The 23,877-nt window shown below is 40.8% G+C and overlaps 1 protein-coding gene across 6 annotated transcripts in view; it reads right to left on the bottom strand.

Annotated features, from left to right (window-relative positions):
• Positions 1–2,155: 2,155 nt before the first annotated feature.
• dgkza (diacylglycerol kinase, zeta a) overlaps positions 2,156–23,877 on the bottom strand; it is a 61,133-nt gene continuing 39,411 nt past the window's right edge. For 5 of the 6 annotated variants that reach the window (XM_076143678.1, XM_076143676.1, XM_076143677.1 and 2 more), the window contains 11 exons: positions 22,924–22,990; positions 21,017–21,057; positions 20,748–20,890; positions 15,975–16,064; positions 13,542–13,598; positions 8,875–8,939; positions 6,601–6,641; positions 6,290–6,410; positions 6,065–6,101; positions 5,806–5,905; positions 2,156–4,719 (listed from right to left, as the gene is read on the bottom strand). In XM_076143678.1, the coding sequence (XP_075999793.1) occupies positions 4,603–4,719; positions 5,806–5,905; positions 6,065–6,101; positions 6,290–6,410; positions 6,601–6,641; positions 8,875–8,939; positions 13,542–13,598; positions 15,975–16,064; positions 20,748–20,890; positions 21,017–21,057; positions 22,924–22,990 (879 nt within the window). In that variant the 3' untranslated portion in view covers positions 2,156–4,602. The remainder of the gene's footprint in view (positions 4,720–5,805; positions 5,906–6,064; positions 6,102–6,289; positions 6,411–6,600; positions 6,642–8,874; positions 8,940–13,541; positions 13,599–15,974; positions 16,065–20,747; positions 20,891–21,016; positions 21,058–22,923; positions 22,991–23,877) is intronic. The other variant, XM_076143675.1, reaches the window with a different exon arrangement.

Below are 23,877 nucleotides of genomic sequence, written 5' to 3'. Positions count from 1 at the left end.
AGAGAGGGTAGCGGGGACAGATGTGTGCTTCGTTGTCCTCCAAGAGACAATCATAATTCATCTTTAACATGTAACAATACATGGACAGGGTTTTCTGGGTATCGGTCTTGTGCCAAGGAACAAGAAAGGCAGATGAACACAGAAATGCAGGTTTTGAGCTGTTATGGCGAGTTAGAAAGAAGTGTTTTCCTGCTTTATATGAGTTTTCTTTGTTCACTACATGAATGCGATCAGAGCCTCGTCTGCATAAAGCTCATGAACTCTCGGCTTAACATTGTCTAGTATAACAGCTTCATCCGTCAGTGGGATGTCAGTTGTTGGTACTTGGATGCTTTGTTCTGCCAGAGGAGCCTGAACATTTCAAACATAGCAGACAATGTTTTGGTAGATCAATCCATAAACCAGTGTGTGGATGAAAAGCATTTGTTTTATCTTTGACATTCTGCTTTTGTGAGTTAACCTGTCCTGGATTTTGATTGGTTACATATGTGCAGAGCAGATGCATTTTTCTACATTTTGGTAGCTGACAGAGGTTCAATATGACACCTATGCCCTATGTAAAGAATCGACAGAAGAGAAAAGAAGCCATGTAGGTCACTTATTACAAGAAAAACTTGTGCTTGCAGCATACAAGACACAACCAAATGATCAATACATTTGATCAGGAAGAGAGTGGTTGAAATATCATCCTGATTAGATGTGGATTGTGGACGATAGGGCGTACACCATGTTGGATGGAATCAATGGGAAATCCATTTCTGTTTTTCGAGAATGGTGCAGGTGTGAGCAATGCATGGTGAGAAAAAGAAAGATCTTATTATTTCCATGAATTGCCCTGCAGTTGTGGAAATGTCACAAAGCAGAACTTCTCAGAATTTGAGTAAAAATGTATTAACTTATTCTATATTTGATTCTATATTTTTACATACAAATATATTCAACACCTTAAACCTCATAAGCCTGATTTGCAGTCACTGAATAAATCTGAATTTCAGCATGATTGACTGCCATTTTATGATTATCAAAGCTGAGGTTGACTGACTCCATTCATTAGAATTCTGAAGCTGAAACAAACATCGGAAACAAGGTTTTTCAAATTTTCATCTGCTCTTTATGAGGACCAATGGTTCACACAATGTTGTTTAATGTTCAGGGTGAGCACTCTACCCATCAGGGCTGAGGCAGAAAATGCAATAGATCAGGAAACATTCACAGGTGACAGGCAGACAGATTTCAGGTAAATTGGCTGGAAATCAAGAGCATATATTTCAAGGTCCAAAAATCCAACAATAAAGCCAGGCAGTCTGGCAGGGAATAATGGGAAGATGGCTGCTATTTATGCTGGAGAGGCTAATGAGGGAAATGGGGAACAGGTGTGGGAATCAGGTCATTGAGCAGAGGACAGAAGCTAATGATAGTGGCAGATGACGCAACGTGGCACACTGGCCCTATTTACAGCTGGCATCACAATGTATTTTCCTTGTCTAGGTGTAGATAATGAGGTCACATGTAAGATGACCACAAAACGTGTTATGATTGGACCTATACTCAAACTGCCAAAGCTTTGCAATCCACTAGCAGGTGGAACAGATGACGAGGAGACTGAACACCTTTGTATTTTATATTTCAATTCAATAAACAAGACTAAGCTGCTAATAAGCTACCTGATCTCATGCGATATAAGCATCTGTGGGTGTATGAAAGAGTTAAATGTGCCATACAGGGAGGTTCTGTGCATGATTTGTCACAAAGGCAAGGTTAAACAAGGTTAAACAGATAAATAACCAGCTCTTAATTAGGCAGGGATCATGTCTGTCTCTGTAGTACTAAATCAATAACAATAGATATTCAAATCAATATCTTTTAAAGGACTAGGACAAGTTTGTTCTGAGTGTTTTTCAAAAGGAAATGATGTAAGTTGGTTCCATGATTTGCAAATGGTGAGTTTGGCATAATGAATAAATGACTTATTCTGCCACTAAATGCAGCCTAGTAACTAAACTAACTAAAATCTGTGGCGGTGATATGATGAGTTACAATGAATTTAGCTGGTTTTGTCTCGGCAGAACCCATTAAATATTCCTAAACGCTTATGTAACATGGTGCTGTTTATGCTCATATGCAGAATTACTGGATACTAAACAGAAAAAGACTCTTAAAAGTTGATTTTGCTTGTTTTTATTTATGAAAACACAAACAAGAATTGATCTTCATATATTTACATCTACAACTAAATCAGATCATAGAAATATCAGTCAACTTTAAAACAAAACAAAAAGCCTGAAAATTGCCTAAATATTGAAAGCTGTGTTTGTCGCAACAATGATTTATTTTTCAAAACCAATGTAATACAGACTGGATGGCCATGGTGTGATGCATTATGGGCAAAAGATTAAATACAAAGTTAATCAGAGGACATCAACACAATTCAGAATCTTACAATGAAAATAGTTTGGATCGCTCCATGTTCTGTGCAGAGAATTGTAGAGCAATTGATTTACTGTACAGATATTGGACACCACCGTCATTATCATCATCATCATCTTCATCTCGTGGTACAAAAACATTTCTGGCACTGAAGTTTCATGCAGCCTGACAGCTGGATAATATGGAATGCTGCCGAGTCTTTATTCTCAGAGGTAATAAAAGTATTCAGATTAACTTGAAATTGAGCAAGAATGTGAAATTACACCTTCGCAGTGTCAGGGTTGTGGAGAATCCCTAAGGTCCAAAATAATATTACTTTTATTTTATGATTTCATGTTTTCATAATTTTCCCCCACACAGGAATGTTTTGTGAACCAAAGACTAAAAAAAATGTGTTTGTGTGAGCTGGGATGCAAAACATCCTGTGAATATATACATTTTAAGTTAAAGGTTGTGGAGCCTGAACTTACAACATTTACTTTCAGATTTGTACAAAAGACGAGAAAGAGATTCATCATCTTGGTGTCACGTGATGCTGATTGACCAATCCCTATGAATTTACTTTGGGCTGTAAATGTCCAGGCGCCCATTTAGTCAAAGCCAAAGCAAGACGAGCTGAGTTTCAAGTTAAAGCCTCCAAGAAATTATAGAGAAAATTCTGCAGTAGGATGATGAAATGTGCTGGTTTGCAATATTTCAGAAAAGTATTAACAATTTTTTAAACTAAGTGCTGAATTTCCCATCAGGCATTCAGCACAGGCACAGAAATCTAATCAAAATATACATATTCATGATTCATTCATCTTATCCAATATATAGAGAGAGATTCATATACATCAGAAAATTCCAGTATGTACAAAATTGTAACGGAGTGATGTGGATGAAGTAGAAGACCAACATTTCATAATTTTCAGAGGTAAATGATAATATATTCATAAAATGCAAACTAAGCTTCAATTAAGATACAAGTCACTATTCACTTTATGTCTGAGGAGGGACTAAGTCGTTGGTTTTCAAGTCATAAGTAAGTCACAAGTCTTGGCACTCCAGTCGCAAGTTAAGACAGGTAAGTCAGAAGTTCTAAACGTTGACATTCTGAACTCAAACCAACCAAAATATATGCCAGTGCAATCATCACAAACTGTTAACTTTATTCATTTCCAGGTAAACAACATAATAAGATGACAGTACGCAACAATATGATATAAAAATGTGATGTTTGTAGAATTGTAAAATGTTGATTCATCAAGTCTTTCGCAGTCAAGAGGCTCAAGTCAGAGTGAAGTAATAAAATTCAGTGGTTGTCAAAGTCTTTTTTGGTTATAAATCATCAAATTTGTGACCGACCCCTCAAGTCTAAAGTCATGCACCTCCATTCCGCACCACTGCTTGTTATTTGCCGCCCTTAGGAGCAGAGCATCCACGTCTCTAACAATTTCGTCTGAAAACTACAGGACAGATGTCCAGGAAATCCGATTTATTAGTTTTTCATTGGTTTCATGTAAGTTGCAGCATTCTGGAGATATTTGGAGTCCACTTGACAGGTTCGTAGGGCTTTGAGTGGAACCTGTCGGATTCCTCGTGCTATTTTTCCATTTCATTCCACATAACAAGCTGCAAACTGATGTGTGGAGGCACCAGGAAGGTATCATAGGACGGACAAAGTGATTGGAAAATATCTCTAAAATGCTTCAACTACTAACATTGGCAGAATATCGTTTTAAAACATTGTGTTTGTGTAACGTGAAACCAAAATCTCCACGTTTACCTATACTCCTGACTCGGCATAATTCCAAGTAAAGTAGTCCCGAATACAGTTCCGAGTTTGTACATGAGGATGAACCCTTTTCAGTCACACAATGCCTGTAATCTAGCGCCACCCTCAGGCCCTGACAAGTTAAAGGCCTGATACTACACAAGTTTACGAACACAAACAAGAATCTATTTGAAATGCAGCAAGAGAAAAATTATATTCATAGTTTGGCAATGCAGTCGTCGGCAGTTCGATACTGCTCAGAAACTTCACCGTCCACCATCAGTGTTCCTGCCATTACCTTCATGGTTGTCCTTACTCTAATTACTACCGCTTTGGCAGAGTTGGGGTCTTCACTGTCTCTCAACTGCAATGCGAAGACGTCCAGCTCAAGCTGAGGTTCTCCGGCGCGTTCAGCAGCGTCACACGGCCGTTTCCTGGTCCTCTCTTTGGATCATCTGGTAATGCTGCCTGTTCTCCAGATAGGCTGCCAGCTCACCGTCATGGGCCTTCTCCGCCCTGTTCTTGGGAGTGTCACCCTGGAAAGGAGAGAGAGAGAGACAAGGGGGAGGGAGGTAGAGGGAGAGAGATGACAAAATCAGAATTGAACCTACCCAATAACACCATACTATAATTAACAGGTTACGATGAAAATTACACGCTGATGTTCCCCAGAGGGTGAACGCACTCCCTCACTGGACAGTTTGTTTGGCTTTAGGCAAATTTCCTCTCCTGTTGGCCGTGCTGACTCTTATCTGTGTGTGGCTCTTGTTTGGATGCCGTGTCTGAACTGTGTGTGATAGCGAGCTCAACACACCAGCTGACGCTTGTGCAACTCACTGTCTTCTACTAGAGCCTCACACACTCTCCCCGTTTCACTGACAACTTCTGCTTGCTCTTATCTCCAACTTCTACATGTACCAGTGGGAGTCAAACAAGGAGAAATGAATTTCTGTCATTTTGCTGAATCAGCTGAAGAATTCAAGGCCGACTCTGAGTCGCTGAGTCCTGTGAGTGTGTGTTTACATTATTACAGTGAGTGAAGTCAAATAAGCACTTCATAATAATGTGGAAATCCTAATCTTTCATTGCACTCTATCTCTCTCTCATGCTCGCTCTATCACTCTGCTCTCCTTCATTCTAGTTCCTGCTCATTTTCTCTCTCTGTCTCGTATTCTCTCGGTCTCTCTCCCTCTCTTGCACTCTCTATCATGCTTGCTCTCCCTCTCCTGCTTATTCCCCCTCTCCCTCACTCTCTCCTGTTCATTCTCTCTCTTTCTCCCTTTCTCTCTTTCCCGCTCTCTCTGTATCACTCTCACTCTCCTTCTCATGCTCTCTCTCTCACTCAGCCTCTCTCGTTCTGATTGAAAGATGTGAAATATGATACAGACAGACATTCACATGCATAGATGCTAAGTGACAGTCACTACTGTTGTGTACTTCCACTAACACAAGCACACAAATTGTCTGTTAACTGTGTTCTGTCAACTTATAAGTGAAACTAGATCTTGGCTTCCGAGAATGCAACTCAGGCTCAACTACTACGGTGGCTGTCAAAGCCCACAGTACCACATCATGAAAGTGCATACTGGTACGTGTGTGTGTGTAAGTGTGTTAATGGCTACCTGTATATCTGTTTTCATCAGTGATGCTCCAGCTTCTACCAGGTAATGACAGATCGTCCTCTGACACAGAGATGCCGCTCTGTGAAGAACAGTCTCTCCACTGGGAGAGGGAGGGAGAGAGAGGGAGAGAGAGGGAGGGAGGGGGAGGGAGAGAATTTATGACAATTTAAGGCAATTTCTTGGGAAAGTGTGTTTTGTTGTTTGGTTTTATTTGATGTTGAGAGGTGAATAATGAAGATAAAGGTGAAAATGATCTTACTGTATTTTCTCTGTGACATCCAGCAGGTCACCTGGAGCTGGAAAACAGGCACATGAAAGAAATTCAGTTAATTTCAATCAATGTGAACCGTTTCTATTTTTCCATCCACTGAATTTGATTTAATTTCTTGGTTCTAGAAATAATAAAAAAGCCAACAGTAACTCTGTCCCTCTGGTTACATGGAACAATGTGTGGAATATCAGTTGGTAGCTTTGCCGCAGTTACCATTGTTAAGGATGTAGCGGACAGTCTCCTTGCTTCCTGTGGTGACCGCATGGTGCAGCAAACTGCAACCTGATTGGTCCAGTGCTGTGAGGTCCGCCCCCTTCAGGTGCAGCTCCTGCAGCTTTTGGGGACAATTGAAGGTGATTGATGATGACTTCATGAACAATGTCTCATCAAGACTCACACAACTGTTTTGTTCGGCACTGACTGAGTCAACTTAACTTTTAGGTGATGAGAATATGGCAATTAAAATCGTCAAAATCAAAGCATTCATCCTTCCTGTCGGAATAGGGGATGAAAAAAAAGCTCACCTTCTTAACGTCCTTGTTCTTCACACACTCGATCAACAACTCTAGAGGGAGGGAGGGAGAGAGAGAAAGAGAGAGAGAGAGAGAGAGAGAGAGAGAGAGAGTAATTTCATGTGAGTGAATCATATTCATTTTGTGTAAAAACTAAATAATTGTAACCATTATAAATAAATAAATCTAGACCATTTCAGATGGACTCATCGTTAATGTACCTAAACACCTCACACAGAGAAACATTTGAACTAAACTACAACGTTGCATTTACAAACTAATCCTTCAAACTGGTTGCCACAGCAAAACAAAGCTTAGACCGATAAAAATGAAATGCCAATAAACAAATGTTTCCTGCAGAGTGAAGGACTTGAGGCTGTAACACCTGAATGTCACACGGTTCGTCTGCGGCATACAAACACAGAGGCCGTTTGAAAAGAGCATCTGGGGTGAAAGAAGATGGAAGGCAAAGGTTTCAGGTTTGTCAGGATCGACATCAATGTGTCTCCTCAAACTGACCCGTTAATATTTGAAAATACAGCCATTATTGATTACTGATCGCCCAAACTAATACAGATACATTATTCAAGTACAAAGAGGTTTTCGAATGATAAACGTTCTGATTTGGTTGTAATGTTTTTGCTAAAATGCCATGAGTGTCATTTTTCATGCGCACGCACACACACACACACACACACACACACATACACACACACACACACTCTAACAGCCAACAGTTCAAGTGCAATGAATGGATGAAAATAAGAAAATGTGAAAAAAGATAACTAATAATAATGAACAAGCCTTCATCAGTATCATCATTGTCTTTATCATCATACACACTCAAAGATGACATGAGTCAATGCCGTGGGTTTAATGTGTTTTTCCTGAAGCCAGGCTGACAAGAATGTTTATTAGGCTGACCTCAATACTCCCTCTTCCTCTGAATAGCCGAGTCCTAATCCCGTTATGTGTGCGTGTGTGTGTGTGTGTGTGTGTGAGAGAGAGAGAGAGGGATAGAGAGAGAGAGACAGACTTCAAAACCTCTAAGAGCTTTTGTGGCTGCAAGACAAAAACAAATATGCACACCAAAGGAGAGGAGAGGGGAGAATATTTCTGTCTCCCTCTCTCTCACACACACGCACACACACGTCACTTGCTCCAATGAACTCTTCAGTTTGATGCAGTCAACCTGCCTGACCCTTGTGGGAGAGGAATGCGTACGTGCGTGTGTGTGTGTGAGAGAGAGAGAGAGAGAGAGCAGGAGGACAAGTGTCTTAGCAATAGAGAGAGAGAGAGAAAGAAACTGTGTGTATGTGTGTGTGAGCTAGAGAGAGAGAGGGTAGGTGAGCAAATGAGTGTGTATAAAGAAGTTCCTGTGGCTAAATCTGAATCCTTACAAATAAATTATGCATGTAACAAATCACCATGGTGATTGTGCTCAGCTGTGAACAAAAGCATCATTAACCTTTAAATGCACAGAGGATAACAGTGAGCTTCAAATCAAAACACGGCTCCTCTGTTTTTTAAGCGCACACCCATCTCACATATCGATCAAACGGGGGACAAAGAGGACCTCCCAAAAGCCTCAATTAGACAACACCAAGCAGCCTGACTTTAGTGACATCGTGACAAATCACCACTGGGGAGGCTAAATGTTGTGTGTCGTTGCAATCAAACACTGGCACGCCGACACTGATGATGTCAAGGAGTAAAATTGTATTCCAGTTGGAGCAAGGATTGCCTGCTGCGCGCTTTAAAGACACAACCACGGCTCAGACACGCAGGCACAGAGGTGTCTCTACTTGTTTCTTTCCAGTTCTTATTAAGATGCCAGGGTTGTTCTCTTGTCCGGCAAGAATGATACTATTAATTATTGTTCCTGAAATGTATTCTCTCCAACAGCAAGGGGAGTAAACACAAAACCAGACTGCTGGTTAAGTCGCAACAGGAAAAGCAGCATCACCGAGAGAAAATATTAAAATTTCAACACCAACAGAAACAAGAGAAACAAACAAGTTAAAGCTCACCCGCCCACACACTCAATTCCCAGCATGCAAAGTGAGAACGAGCAGACAGAGATCGAGAAAACGTGTCAGGGAGGAAAACAAAGAAGCTCTGTCTGCATATGGTTTTTCACACACACACACACACACACACACACTAACAAACAAACTGTCAACTTAAAGGTCAAGGTTTGGGCGCAAATTGAAAATTTACCAAGTCTTTAAATAAAAGGTCAGAGGACGGATCTAAAGACGACGTATAGGCGTGTGTGTGTGTTACCTTTTTCTTTTTCTCGATCTGCTGTCTGTCTGCTTGGGTCGCTCGCCTTTTGGTTCTTTTCCTGTCTGGAGAGCGAGAGAGCAAAACAGTGATGAGAGCTACTTCAACACAAACTTCATAAACACACGTGGTCTACAACTGCAAACTCCAGGTTAGGTTCTTTAAAGCCACAGAAGTACCTTAAAATAATATACTAATGTGTATTCACACACTGTATTACTTAGTTGACAGTGACACTGCACAAATGAGGAAAGTGTCTGCTACATGGGAAACGTTTCTTTGATGAGAACTTCAACTCGTTGAACTGTAAAGGCCTTTTGGAATTGGGGACGGAACTAAAAAAGTGAAGACATTGAGGTCGACAGCACATCAGACCTAAAATAAGCTCTGGAAAACCAAGATTTTCCACCAAAACTTAACTGGAAAGGAAAGTGCTGAACTCAGCTTTAGAACTAATGACATATTCAGAAGCAATGCATTTAAAGCTGACATTTATAAGGTTTATGTTTATATGTCATTAAATACCGTGGAATGTTGTAAAACAGCACATTTATGATTGCTGGAGTCTCTGTTCTTTGCTACTGAATAACACTGATGGGGTTTGTTGGATCTCTCCTGTCCTGGTAGACAGTGTCTTGCCATGTAACCTCACAGCTTCAGTAAATAATATATTCCACCAATTAAAGATGACATTTCTAAAGTTTTTCAGCTTGCTTGGTTTGGTCGATGACATTTTCACTGCAACGATTGGGAACAACTTCACTAACAGCACACTGGATGCTTCATCATCTTTGATCTGGTGTGAACATGTGGAAAGATCCAGTTCGCTGCTTTAAACAACAGTCTCATTATGAATAAACCGTCATAATTATAGAAAGGAATTGGACCGGTATTCTGCAAGAGGGTCAAGGGAGTTCAAAATGATATCTGGCTCTGACCTGAGTAAACCTGCTTTTGAGTTAGCCAGACTCTGAGGAGGGACCTTGGTTAGGAGCTCTCTTACAACCATACACACACACACACAGAAGCAAATTTGGCTTCATTAAGAAAGAGAGCAGAATATGAGAGAAACAATGGGAGAAAGTCCAATTAAAGGCCGGTTTGCTTTAAAAGAACTGCAAAGTCATGAAAGTTGAGTAAAAGCGGAACTTTTCCAATAGTTTCTGATCTTTTTGGCATGTACACACACCATACAAGTGAACCATGGCGCACTAAAAATTAGAAGTCCAAATAAGTCTGAATAGTAGGTAGTCTGAGTGACGATAGCTAGTCAAACAGCTGCTGCGTCATTAAAAGATGAAGAAAGAAAAGCTGCTAGTGGGTGGAGCATCATTTGGGTTTGTTTAACATAGGATGGGTTCAAATTTGGATCAGTGGAGACCTCTGTTATCAACTCCCAGAAGGACTGGGATTTATCCAACAACGAGTCCAACAACGAGTTAATGATCCATCTGATGAGTGCAGACTGACAGCACAACTTCCTCAAAGAATCTAAAGACTCAGATTGGAAACAAACAGAGGACAACATGCAGCCAGTTTGGCACTTGAAATTCATTTTACTAACAGCAGGATCAACGATAAAAATGGAATAAACACCAGAGAGGAATTTCTCTCAGCATGTACATTCCTGTTAAAGCTTAAATGTTTGCTGTAAAAACCTAATGCAGCGTTTCAATGTTTTGGCTCTTAAAGGACACGAATTATTCTTCATCAATTATGTAAACGAAGAAGCGACTTGCAGCATCTGTTGTGCCTCGAAAGATCACTGTGACGCACCAGCATGCAGAGTAACACTTAGCTAAAAAGAGACTGGGAGTCTAAAGGCCAGCTGCAGTGTTGATCACACCCTATAACAAAACGGGCAGAAAATGACAACACGTTAGCCAAGCTTCTGCCATCCTTTAGGGCCTCCCAATGAAGAAGCTATCAGGATGCCCAATATCAGAGAGCTCAGCCTCTTGGGAACATGATTATCCATCACAGTTTAAATATTTTCTTGCAACAGTCCCATTACGTTTTTGGACAATTCACATTCATCCTCTGGGGATCATGAATATCTTTACGGAAATGGTCATCAATTGTTGAGATGTTTCAATCTGGACCAACTTCTTTGTGTAAATCTGAACATTTTTAACCTGCTTGCAGCCCAACATGTTCCAGGTCTCAGAGCGACATCAATGCTGTGCTAACGCCAAGTGCAAAAATCTTATCAGGAAAAGAAGCTGGTAGTTTATCAGAATCCATCAAAAGAATTTAGGCCTTTGGTTGTTTAAATATAAATTATGATACATTTTCTAAACTTGCAGCTGTCGCCGTGGGTACTAATCCTGATGGGTAATCCCATGTTGGAAGCCCCTACTTCTGACAATTAAAATAAATTAAACCAACAAAGAAAAATAAATCTAAACAACCGTAAAAACTGGAGTTCCTACGTGGGAGCCTGGGCATGTTGGGCTTCAAAATCCTCTAAATAATGGAGCAGCAACTAGATGTCGATGTCTACATTGATTCAACACCCTGATGCAGCTTGTTGCAAATGTAAGTCATACATTCATGTGGCACTTGAACGGACTGAGGGGGTTTGCACTAATGACACATGTTTTATCACTTTTAACTTCACGTCAGCCAAAAAGGAGCACTGTATTACCCATTACCATGGCAACAGGCAAACCTCTTAGATATTTTGGGATTTATTTACGGAAATGACTTCCCATCACTTTACGCCAAATCCCGAATCCCACAGAGTGGCAAACCCACAGCCTTAATTGCAGAGATGAAGATCTCAGGGCGGAGTTGTACACTTATCATACTGCCTCACTCCCTTGTAGAGGGGCTTTTTTATGCTGTTATAAGAAAGCATTTTCCTGGGATGATCCAGTAATCGCAGCTTCAATCCCAATAAAATAAAAGAATACATACAGCAAAAAGCTTAGTAGAGTAGAGTTATGGCTCCATGTTGTCGATCAATATTGGCCTATACAAATACAATTGACTTGAGTTGACTTGATCAATGAAAAAAAGGAAGCTGGATTAAAGCTACAGGTCTTCACGTTTGTCAGGGAGCGCTGGCTGAGGGACCTCTGAGAGTTTAAACAAATCAGAGAAACAAGTCTGCACCCATGCCAAGAACGAAGACAAACTCTAAAGTCACCATCTGGACCTCCTCAAGGTTACAATCCCCTTTGTAATTGTGCCACTGTTTCCAACATTCTGAAAGCACTAATTTACCCAAATATTCCTCCTCTGATTCAGCATTTATTCCCCAACAGGGACTTTGGACCTCTTCTGTTAAATGACAGAAGCAGAAAATGTAGCTCCAGGCTTTTCCTTGGAAAACAAAGAGATCTAGACAACCTGCCCTGTTCACACAGTACAGTGCAAAACTTTACTCAAATTGGCAGAGCAGCAGTGTTTTAATGAGCAAAGTACCAGTTTACTTTAACGAGCAGCACTTTTAATGAGCAGTGACAAGGAGACTCAGACCTACAGTAACATTAAGAGAAACAGAAACACTGCACAGGGGCTCTTAATGAATCGGCACAAACAGAACACACACACACTTGCACACTGATAAGACAGAGTGCACAGCTCAGTATGTACAGTATGTGTATGTATGTGTATGTGCAAATGAACAATATGGCACTTGTTAAGGATACTGTTATTTCCTTGTAAATTGTAAGTAACCGTGTAAGTAGGATGCCAAACTGTGTAATGAGGTCATTGGTCATTATTTAAAAAGAAATTCAGCCGAGCAAACTTGATCTCCCACCCGCTGGCAATAACATATGACTGATTTGAGAAAACAAACCAGGCATTATAAAGCTATTATTCAAATAAAATTGCAAATTGACATTTCTATTTCATTTTCAATGAAATATGCACAAAAATAGAGACAATGTTCATTTCCAGATGACAAAGCAAGCATGCAAAGTCCATTTCACGTTTATTTTCAGTCGAAATAAATCATTGTAGCATTTTGAGTTTTAATATTAAGTGGAATTTTCTATATTCTTGCTGCATTTTAAAACGGCAAAACTGCATATTTGTTTTTTTATTTAAATTATAAATAGTCTAAAATGAATATCATGAATATAACGTCACATAATATTGTTAGTCCTAGGCTTCCGTAAATATCTCTCTCTCTAATTTGAGGAAAAGGATTACAATCTCCAATTCAAACATTAACTCAGCACATGTTGCATGAGATGTGTGATGTTTATGGAGGAAGACTCTGCTCACAACAATCCACGCATTTTCACGTAGCAAGCAAAGGAAAAGCGAAGAGTACAGAGGTCTTCACGGCTTCACTGGGTGTCTAGGAAATGAGGCGTGACCTGTAACCCGAGTTGGGGTCGGATCCCGATTGCATGACGTCTAATTGGTTCTGGTCTCACGCTGTTGTCTCTGGTTTGGTGTCTGTGTGTCAATATGTCTTCACCAAAAGAGAAAACGTTGCTTTCAAAGTGAGACAAGGTGAGGAGGGATTGTGAAGTGCTGCTGTGTTGGTGTTCTCACACTCCGTTTGGTTCAAATTAAAAAAAAAAAAAAAAAGTGTTTGTCTTATTTTTTTAAGACGTGTTTTTCAGCTTTATTGATTCAAAATGAATGGAGAAAATGTCCAAACCGCATATAAAGTGGCCACGGGTGTAAGTGTGTTTGTTACTGACCTGAGTCTTGGTTTAAAGTCAGCAGCAGTGGTGTTGGAGCGATGAATGCAGCCAGCCCTGCAAAACACAAACACACACAGAAGAATTGTTATAGGCAAAATGTGTATTTTGACCTGAGAAGGTTTTGTTTCACTTCCTGGCTCTGACACAAAAAGTTGCCATTAAAATCTTGCGTGCCACAGATGCTCACTCAATGTGGGTGAGTCAGTTTTGCCTTTTTCCAGGACTACTGATACTGGTAAGTGAGTCATTGTTCGTGGGATGGGTCTGATTCCACTTTGTGTTCCATTGCACATAATAAACCTGGTTTCAGACTTGGTTTTTGGTGAAGTTGGAGTAGGTGTTCGTCCAGAGCTCCAATCGAAAAGAATTGACTTAATTCTTGAAAAGATCTTGGCGGGTAATCCTGTATAGCCTGAGGTGCCTATGACTAGAACGGCTAGAACACCATTAGACAGGTCAGAAATGCCAGTTGAAGATGTGCCAGAGTCTGGATTGTTTCCATCCTGCATACTAACACGCAACATGAGTCACGTAAACTCGAACTTGAAACAAGACAAAGACACAGAAGTGAAAAGTACCTTGTCCATGCCTGAATCTCATCTGTAATCTATCTCCCACAGTGACCTGGCAAGGGAACAGACAGCTGAAAGCCTCGTGTGTCCAATTTCAGCCCGTTAATCGGCCATCTGAGTACTTAATCATGGACCGTGTGGGGCCACTGCCGCCATCAAAATCGGTTCGCCATTCCAAAAACGGATCGAGGTTCCAATTTTGCTTCCCAGCTTTCACAAGCTCTGCAGCAGCTTCAAATAGAACACAGATGTTGTTTGCAGGATAGCACAGGATTTGCTCCAAATGATTTGGTTGGTTTGGTTTGGTTTGGTTTTTGGACATAATATTACCACTGGCTGTTTTAAAAAGTGAGTCATCTGAACCACAGCAGAACCTGCTAGATTATTGTAAGTCTTTTAGGCATAGACTTCAAGTGGCTGGTCAGGAAAGGAAAAACTACAAAAAGGCGCAAAATAAAAGCTTCAGTTCAATCCAGGAGTCCAGTTCTTGTTTTGTTGCTAGTTCAGGTCCGATTTAGTGCGTCAAGTTCCATAGCATGATTAGATGATCTCTATGCCTACGTGCTGGACAAAGCTTTGTCACAATAACCTGTTGAAACACTAAAATGTTTTGGTGTCATTGTCGGGTTCAGGAGTGGGCGAACTATGGGTCAACCCTGTTCTTTGTGTTGAAGCGGAAGCTGACACCGACTGACAACACAGTGAACATATTGGTTAGCAAGCATTTGTTTTTAAACCTGCAGTTGGGATTTCTCGTCAACAGATTTCGTCTTAAAAATAAACATAATGTTCTTTGAAACTTCACTACATCTTAGCCCCCACAGAAGTAAATGATGCTGCAGTAAATCTGTCGTGGAAACAATGGGAGGCTTTTAAAGCGGCAGTGTTACCTCGGTTCCACCTTAACCTCATAAGCAGGTAGGTATCACTCCTACTCCAAGGAATTTAGAGCCATGGTTATGAAATAAAAGCTTCTGAGCGGAGTTTAGTCAGTGGTAGATTCCACCAGCATCCACTATCTTAACTTTTAAAGTAGTATGTGCAGCGTGTGCAGAATATCTGGACCCATCCATTAATTAAACAGGCACAAGTGCTGTTTAATGCGCCAAATCTGTGAGACCGCCTGAGCCATCAGGTATTATGAGGCACGGTGCCACAGGGATTTGGGAGCGCTCCATGTTGTACTATCCTGAGGAAAATAGCTTTTGGCGTGAAAGCATCTGGCAGAGAAACAAATCCATCACAGCTTCTAAAAGCAACAGTAAGGCACCATTTACACCTCACATTAAAATACCATTTGTGTGTAGCAGTCTGTCAACAATGAGTTCTAGTTCCGGTCCGAAGTAAGCTAAGCTATCTGAAAGGAACGCACTCTGCTATACCATTTATTGTTTTCCTTTATTTAAAGTTTCGATAAATCACCGCCTTGGTTGCTGTTCTGAGACGTAAAAGTAACAAACCTACAAACGGATAAGGTTTGTCCATTCATGCTTGTTTGGTGAGGTAGCTTCTATCTCTGAGGCCAGATGTTAGGTGTAATACTCAGAAGGACACTGTTAATGGTGGATTCGGAAGTCCGTGTTCTGTTCTGAGTGCGTGCAACACCAGCAGAATCTCGCGGACGCCATAATTAACAGTTTAAGAAATAAAAAGCATTAATCCAAGGTGTAAACGCACACAGAAGGATCTCTGCTGCAGCTATCCAGGTGCTTGACAGCCCAGGCAAAAAAGGGCATGTTTAAAAATAGATGAGGGTGATTCACGAACCGTCTAACGACTCACCTACTGAGATCCAATCACAGTGCGGAGGAATCCACATACCCAGAATGCTTTGTCATTGGAGTGTTTGAGTGCTTACCTGCTGAGTTTGCTGGTGGTGGGTGCCGTGTTGTGTGTCGAGGCTTCGGCTGCACAGCTGTCACTGTTCACACGCTGTCTTTGAGGGGCACTACAAGCAGCAACAGAGAGGAATCAAAGTGAGCCACCAAACTCCAGCTCCACACACATACACACACACACACACACACACACACACAGATAGAAGCAGCTTAGAGTCAGGACGAAAGCCTTTCACTGCGCTACAGAGAGGAAGACAAGATGTCAGTGACAGGTGAGAAGACGCAGCAGAAGGCAGTGGGTTTCATGTCATCACCACAGACTGACAGTTAGTCCCTCTACGTAGACTTTACTGTTTTGATTTCAGCTATTAAGGCAATAAATCACTTTTTTCAAAGGTCTACCTCTTTGCAGTTTGTGATCCATCTGTCTGTGGTATATTGAAATAAGTCCTTATCTGTAAGATTGTGGTTCAATTTCTAAACATTTGGTCATAGGGTTTGGTTGCAAAAATGCTGAACTCACATTTGATGGATGTGTCGCAAAGGATTTAAGATTAACAACCACACTGTAATCTTTACTGCAACAAAATGACACAATGTAGAAGTTTTTTAATAAGATGAAATTGTGTATGTGATTTGTTGCTTGTTCACTCACAATAAAAGACAAAAACATCTAAAAAATCCACACATTATTCCAAAATGTCCCTGATTGTGTCCGGCTTTATTGGTGTTTCACTGATGCGGTTAAGTGTCAACTGGCTGCATAATAGATCCATCAGCTGAAAAATCGTTCCACAAAACAAAATGTTTTGTGTGTAGGAGTCTGTTTGTGAAAGAGCGAGAGAGAGAGAGGGAGAGAGAGAGAGAGAGAGAGAGAGAGAGAGCGAGAGAGAGAGAGAGAGAGAGAGAGAGAGAGAGAGGGAGGGAAAGAGACACGCAATTACAGTGGGAGGAATAACGTCCACCTATAACCTGCGTGGGGAAACTGCTCTGCTGTGTGTGTGCGTGTGTGTGTTTGCGTGTCAGTACGGTAGATTGGTGTGACTCTCGAGTGCCCTGACATGCTTTCCATCTCTCTCTCTCTCTCTCACACACACTCGCTTTGCCGCATTTGTTTTTCTGACTCCATCTTTCTCCTAAACCCATCACTCCCTCTGCCTCTCGGCCTCTATCTCTCCTCCTCATCCTCCCACTCGGTGCACTTAGCATTGCAAATCAGCCCGCCAACACACATGCTCACGCACACACACACACACACACACACACACACACACACACACCAAACGCACACAGACACACACCCAAAAGCAATTGTTGTTGGCCCCAGCAGGTTGCATTGCTCATATTTGAACCCATTACTTAAAAAAATCTGCTTAATACATTCAGTACATCCAGATTTTAGATTTTGACCTGCACAACAGTTCAAGTACAGGAAGTAGTGTCGACACTTTTTGTTTCAGGAAAGTCACAAATCATTTATCTACTGGCTGTATTTGTATATTTACTGATATGATAATGTGGATTACATCGCTGAACTGAAGTGCAGGGACGTTACTTTATGGCACCTAATTAAAATAAAGGCCACTATGATCGTGAAACAAACATATTTTGTCATTCTGTCGAGTGTGTGTATGGAACATTTCTCCTTTGACGTTGATCTGTATCGTTTGGAATGATTTATTATGCCTCCCACGCTGCAAAACTGCTAGAGTTTTGAAGCTGTAAAACAATATCTACAATGTTTTTAAAGACTTGATTCTCTGTGGCAATGTTTATATTTATACTTCACTTAATGCAGATAATGTCCTTAGCTACTATATCTCCAGAGGCCCTGACCCTCTATTATAGTCCTATCAAGTGTCACTCCTGGTGTGTGCTGTGAAGGATGAGTGCATTTAATAGAGTGAAACTGCGATTTAATGTATTCATTAAAAACACAAATATGATGGGGGAATATCTCAGCATTTTGAGTGTCAATTTAAGTCCTAAATCAAAATGGATTTCCAAGCCCAGGGTGTCATCGATGGCACCCCTGACTGTGATTACACTGTGACTGTATCTAAAGGCTACAGCCTCTGTGCTGGGTGCTGGGCCCATGTGTCCCAATCCTGCCTTCCTGCTTATGTCTATGAGTATTTAATGTTTTCATTATTTTCAACTGCAAACTCATGCTGCTTGCAAACAAAACAGCAGCATAAATGACTGTATGTTACACCATCTATAATGCTGTTCCAACAACACACACATTCACATGAAAGATTCCTTACAAATGCATGTGCTCCTTGTTATTACGCAACCTCCTCACATCACTAATTTTTAATAGATATGCAAAATGTAGGATCTCTACATTTGTTATTATTATTTGGTTGACAAAAACAAATCAAATCACCTCTCCGTGTTCAGTCCTTCAGAATAAACCACTAAAATAAAATATTATATTATTATTACATTTCGAATCTGTAAAGCATTAATGGGATTGATTAGCGACCAACAGTGTTTGTCAAGACTGTGATGTCATAGATTACCACGAGCACCACAACACAGGAAAAAGGCTCTTATTGATGACGTTACAAAACACTTTGAGTTTTTCTAGTCACTAGGCAGAGAAATGTTAGAAAGAGCCCTCAGATACTCTCAAGCTCTCCGCTCTGTGAGGGGGATCATCTCCTTCTGCCTCAAGAGGGACAGAATGCATTTAAAGAGCATTAACACACAGCTACTGTAACCCAGGAGCCTGTAATGTGTGTGTGTGTGTGTAGTAGTAACACTTGGCTTTTTGTCAGAAGCAAAAGAAATTGCAGAAAAACTGAAGGAAATATTAGTCATGTATTTATGCACCTACACACACCTACACACACACACACACGAAAATAAGCTTTACCGGTGAAATTGGCCACACACAGCCAATCAGGGTGAGCCTCCTCTTTCCCTTACTGATATCCTCATTAAACTCAGCCTCAACTATCTTCAAGCGATGGAAAAATAAATACAAATTAAGTCAGTTTTTAATGTCAACATCCTCAACATTAATCCTATAGAGATGCCCACGTTCTCGGTGGGTGGACTCTAGTCTGGATCCGATCTGAAATATAATGTGATCCGCTGCAAAAAAGAAACAAAAGAAAAGAAAGGCTGGCAACCTACAGAAGCTGTGAACTTCAAGGTGGAAAATTTGTTACGCCGTTGCACAAAGGGCTTCACAGGCCGACAACAACAGAAGGAGCCCGAGATGAAGGGACAACTCAACCTTAATGTGTGAAGAAAAATGTAGTAATGGTTATATTGTTAGGATAGTTCCAGGTAGTTATTCGTTATGGAGAGATAAAAAGATGTTATACTGAGGTAGCAACTTGTTTTTTCGAGGTACTAACTCATTATTTCACATGAGTAACTCATTGGCTGAACAGCAGATTACATTCCAGAGCTGAAAGCGGCTCTACACAGACCAATTAAAGCGCGTGGGATGAGATTTGTTTGCTTTGGCGATCCAGTAAAGTGGATCACAGAGCTGCTAAAGTGACACAAGGAAATGTCACTTTATTGTCACTTTATTGTCAGAATGCTTCATTTAGCTGAGCAACAAGCACAATGTCATTCATCTCTTTGTGCACTCAGTTTAAAACAGTTCTGCTGTGTACCCAAGACTGGTTCATTTAAAATGTAATAATCTTAACAGTAGCTGCTAACTAACCAGCCTCCGATGATGCGTTCAGTATGAAAGCTGTCTTCGTGCAGTAGCAGATGCAGAAGAACACTTTGATGCCCAATTAGCCTGCAGTGAGGAATTGTGGGAGCTTGTTGGTTGTCTCGTATTGTGGCTCTGTAGCTCTGCATGTTAATCTACAATTCAACCGTGCCTGGTGGGTGCACTGTTTTTCAATGAAGGATTTTCAAACGCATCTTTGCCGATTTCTCACAAACGTTATTCAAATATGGGCAGGAAGTGGTTTTCACGCCATCTATTCCCATTGCTAGACATTTCTTGGATATCCCCTGAATCACAATCCAATAAAATCTAAATATTTTCTCTCTGCCGACCTGAGATCCAAGCCAGCCAATTATATTCTGTATAATTGGGTCAAGTCCCGTGTGTCAAAGTGTCTTACTCCCAAATCACCGCCGGAGAAAATGTGTGTCGGATGTTTTCTTATTCTATTTCTTTTAGGAGAAACAGCAGCGTGGCCTAAAATGCAGAGAAAATGCGTTCTTTGCCGCGGCGAGGAACAAGTTGAAAGAAAAGCTGCTGATTAATTGCATCAAATGCTGCCAGTGTGTGTGTGTGTGTGAGTGTGCATGTTTTCTCTCTCTGCTTAGGTCAACTGCATCTTGTATTGGAACGATTTCCAGTTGGATCCGACTCCTCTGCTCCATTTCAGGTATCGATTGAAGCATTTTTCATTTGTTGGTTTTGACAAAGAGAGAAGAATCACTAGAAAGTCTAGAATTCAAGCTAAATCTTAACGTTCTGCAGGATTTACTTCAGTTTCATAAAGAAGCATTAGATTTGATAGTTGTGCCAAATTAAGAGAGCGCTGTTTTCCCCCAGTGGCTGTTTCTGCCAGTAGTGATGTTATTGAATTAAAAACAGTTTTTTTAGGTTGAATCCCATGAGTTCCAAGATCCTCACCTCAGGCCCGCTTTCCTGAATGTGAAAATGGCCTGATTTTTGTAAATCTCTATTTGAGGATTATTTACAATTGAGGAGAGGAGAGGAAGACACTATGAGTCTGACAGCTGGATGTACAAATGTATTAAGAGATTAGACTTTCCTGAGTTGTTTGTGCTTCACGTACCTGGCGTTCGCTGAGCTGGACATGGGGTCAAGCAGGTCTGGCATGGCTGAGGGGGAGGTGCCTACTGTCGTCATAACAACCAGCTCAGGGTCCAGGATGTAGATTTCCTCTTGGGAGATTTCTGACACATAGTTTAGATGTTCCTAATGGAATAGAAGACATGCAGAAAGAGAAGTGATGGGTCTGATTCAGACTGTGAGCTGGAGGATAAAGCATTATTGAAGGCTCGTAAATTTGACCGACAATGACAAACAAGCAGGTAAACCAACCTGAGCTCTGTCTATCCTGTAGAAACGATCTGCTGTGGTGGCTGCAGAGACAAACAGAAACACAGTGATTATTTTGATACGTTTATTAAACATGTATAACTCACTGATTACATAACGAAAGGGATATCAAAAAGTATGGTCTGATTATTCTGTTTCAATTATAAATGTGCATTTCAATCAAATTATATATGAATACATATACATATATGAAGAATTTAACTTACACTCGGGCGAACACTGAGCGATTTATATCCTCCTAACCAATTATAATTGGAAATAAATACTGATGTAAATAAGCCATTTTGTTCATTTGAATCAATTAGGCACTGCCAAAATATTCCAGTTCTGTCCTTTCAGTGAGTGACGACGTGTTGCTTTAAGTACTGTCTCTTTAAGGCCTGTTCCGAAAAACCTACTCTGTTCTGTTCTCTCACTCTATCGCTCCCTCTATGTTATAATTCCACCAGGACTCTACCCAAACAGCCGAACAGAGGTGTGTGTGTGTGTGTGTGCGTGTGTTTGTGTGTGCGTAACAAACATGGTTTATGTGATATTTTTGGTAAGCAGCAACTGTAACAGATTAATATTCATGAAATTCATCAATAAACGAGAAGAGAAAGAACCGTGGCTTTGTGTTGCACAGGAACCAGACTAGGTGTCAGCGGCCTGTGACTACATTTCCCAGCTCCTGACCTCCAGCTTGGGTCGCCTTTTCTAGTCAATATGCCCGGGTTCATGCTACGAGATTTTTCAAATAAACTTGTTGAAATGTGATATTTATTCAATTTTGCCAATTCCAGCCCTCTGACCCTAACAGAGCATCTAAGCAGCATCAACCACAGTCCAGACACACAAAACTAGAGATCTCACTAAATCTCTCATGATCAAAGCCGGTTTGAGTCTAGAGTAAAGACATGATGGGCAGGATCAACTAGATGCCAACTACTTGTGGTACATGGCACCAAAACAGAACAAAATGGATGAGTTTATAACGATAAACCATTTTGTCTGCCTATTTTGAATAATGGTCACCACATGAGGTCGTATATCTGTCAGCTTTACAAAAGCACACATGGCGACAGTACAAATGAGCAGGCTGCTCCACAGGTGGCTGTAAGATGAAAATGTTTAACAGTGTTGGTGGAGGCCACTGGCTGTTTGTGTGTGGGCTTCACTAGAAGGAAGAAGAAAGCTGCTCAGTGGCACGATGCAAACCTTTGATTAGGCAGCCCAGGACAACAAAATAACACACAGAACACAGTGGTACAACAGTAATAAATGGCTTTATCAGGATGAGGCACAACCACAAGTTAATGAAAAGATCCTACAGGGAGACAAAGCTGCAACTCCTCAGAATCAGCTGCAACACAATTGTAACTAAATACTGTTGAACACGTTTCACCATGATACTGAAGCTCTCCAGAAAGAGATTTTGACATGTTTTTTCTTTGAATGTCTTTCCAAAATACAATGGTCTGGTAATCCAGATTATTTAAATTTTGGTATTTACTTTTATTCCACCATTTTCTCATACCCTTGGATATTACTGAAACTGAAGTGGATGCATTTTATGGATGGATGCATTTGTGTTGAAAAATGCATTCCCCCCTCAAAAGGAAATCAGAGATAAGCAGAAAATATGGCTCATACAAAAATGTAAAATCATTTTTGTACGAGGACTTTGAAACAGGACTTTGAAAAGGTTTGTGCAGCCTTAAAGCCTTTGCCACATTGGTTGTATAATTGTTTAGCAAATTGGTTGTACAATTGTTAAGCAAAGTTTATCTATGATGTATAGAGAGAAGCGCTGGCTCACAATCAATTTGTGAATAATCAAAGGTACCCACATACTGATAAATAAGCGAGAGAAAGAGAAAGAGAGAGTGATGAAAGTGTGATGTACTTACAGTCGAGGAAACACCACTTGGGAGATAATCTCTGCGACGACACATTTGGAGGTTTGGCTGCTTCCTCCTGAGTGACAGACAGACAGAGAGAGGGACCAATCACATCAAAAGGCCGCCGTGAACTAGTCGGTACAGAAGTTGAGCTGACCTGGTGAACATTTTGTAAATCATGATCCAGCCATCAATAAAACAGGACAGATGATCAGAACAGGACTCAGGCCATGCAACATGCTGGCATTCCATTACTGCATCTACCCTTTCATTCATGGAGCTTGTTAGTGCAGGTTTTCATTCCAACAAGACCTGTATACCTGACATAAGACATGTAATATGTAGAGTTAGACAAAATAATAGATATGCCAGAAACTTTAATTAAAGAAAACAATAAATCTTACAGTAGCATGGATACCTTTAAGAATGCTTAGCTTAGTCTGCTCCAAACTCTCTCAAAACCTCTGTATACCCTGAAGCTAGCATTAATTGTTTACGGGCGCACACACACTGTACATACACACAAACGCACTTCCTTACATTACACTGACATCAGGTGGTGAGTCAGAACAATAACACAACTATAAAGAAGACCTGAATACATCAATCGGACGGATTTTCCAAAACTCTCCATGGGTTTTGCTGCCATAACTACAGTGGTACAACTATTTCCAGTAAAGAGACACAGCTCACTAGTCTAACTGTAGCTTCACTTCTGGTCTACTTGTGGCTTCTGCATGTTACCAACTTAAACTTTAATCCTTGTTCTCACTCTGTGTTCTTCCAATCGCTCATATATCCTGTGTTGTCACGCAGAAGAAGCGATCCGGTGAAAAATGAAACCGACAGGCTGAGCTCTGACTTGCATACTCCTGCTGATGATTTGACTCGACTTTCAGGTAGCAGCACTACAGGAAATGTTTCAGGATGACTGAACTCAGTAGCAGGATAAAATCACTGATG

This window comes from Genypterus blacodes, unplaced genomic scaffold, assembly GCF_046128005.1.
Source record: "Genypterus blacodes isolate CSIRO-AG114 ecotype Tasmania unplaced genomic scaffold, CSIRO-AGI_Gbla_v1 ptg000027l_1, whole genome shotgun sequence".
NCBI classification, from domain to species: Eukaryota; Metazoa; Chordata; class Actinopteri; order Ophidiiformes; family Ophidiidae; genus Genypterus; species Genypterus blacodes.
The sequence above is the reverse complement of the archived record's forward strand: the minus strand, read 5'-3'. Positions and strand labels throughout refer to the sequence as shown.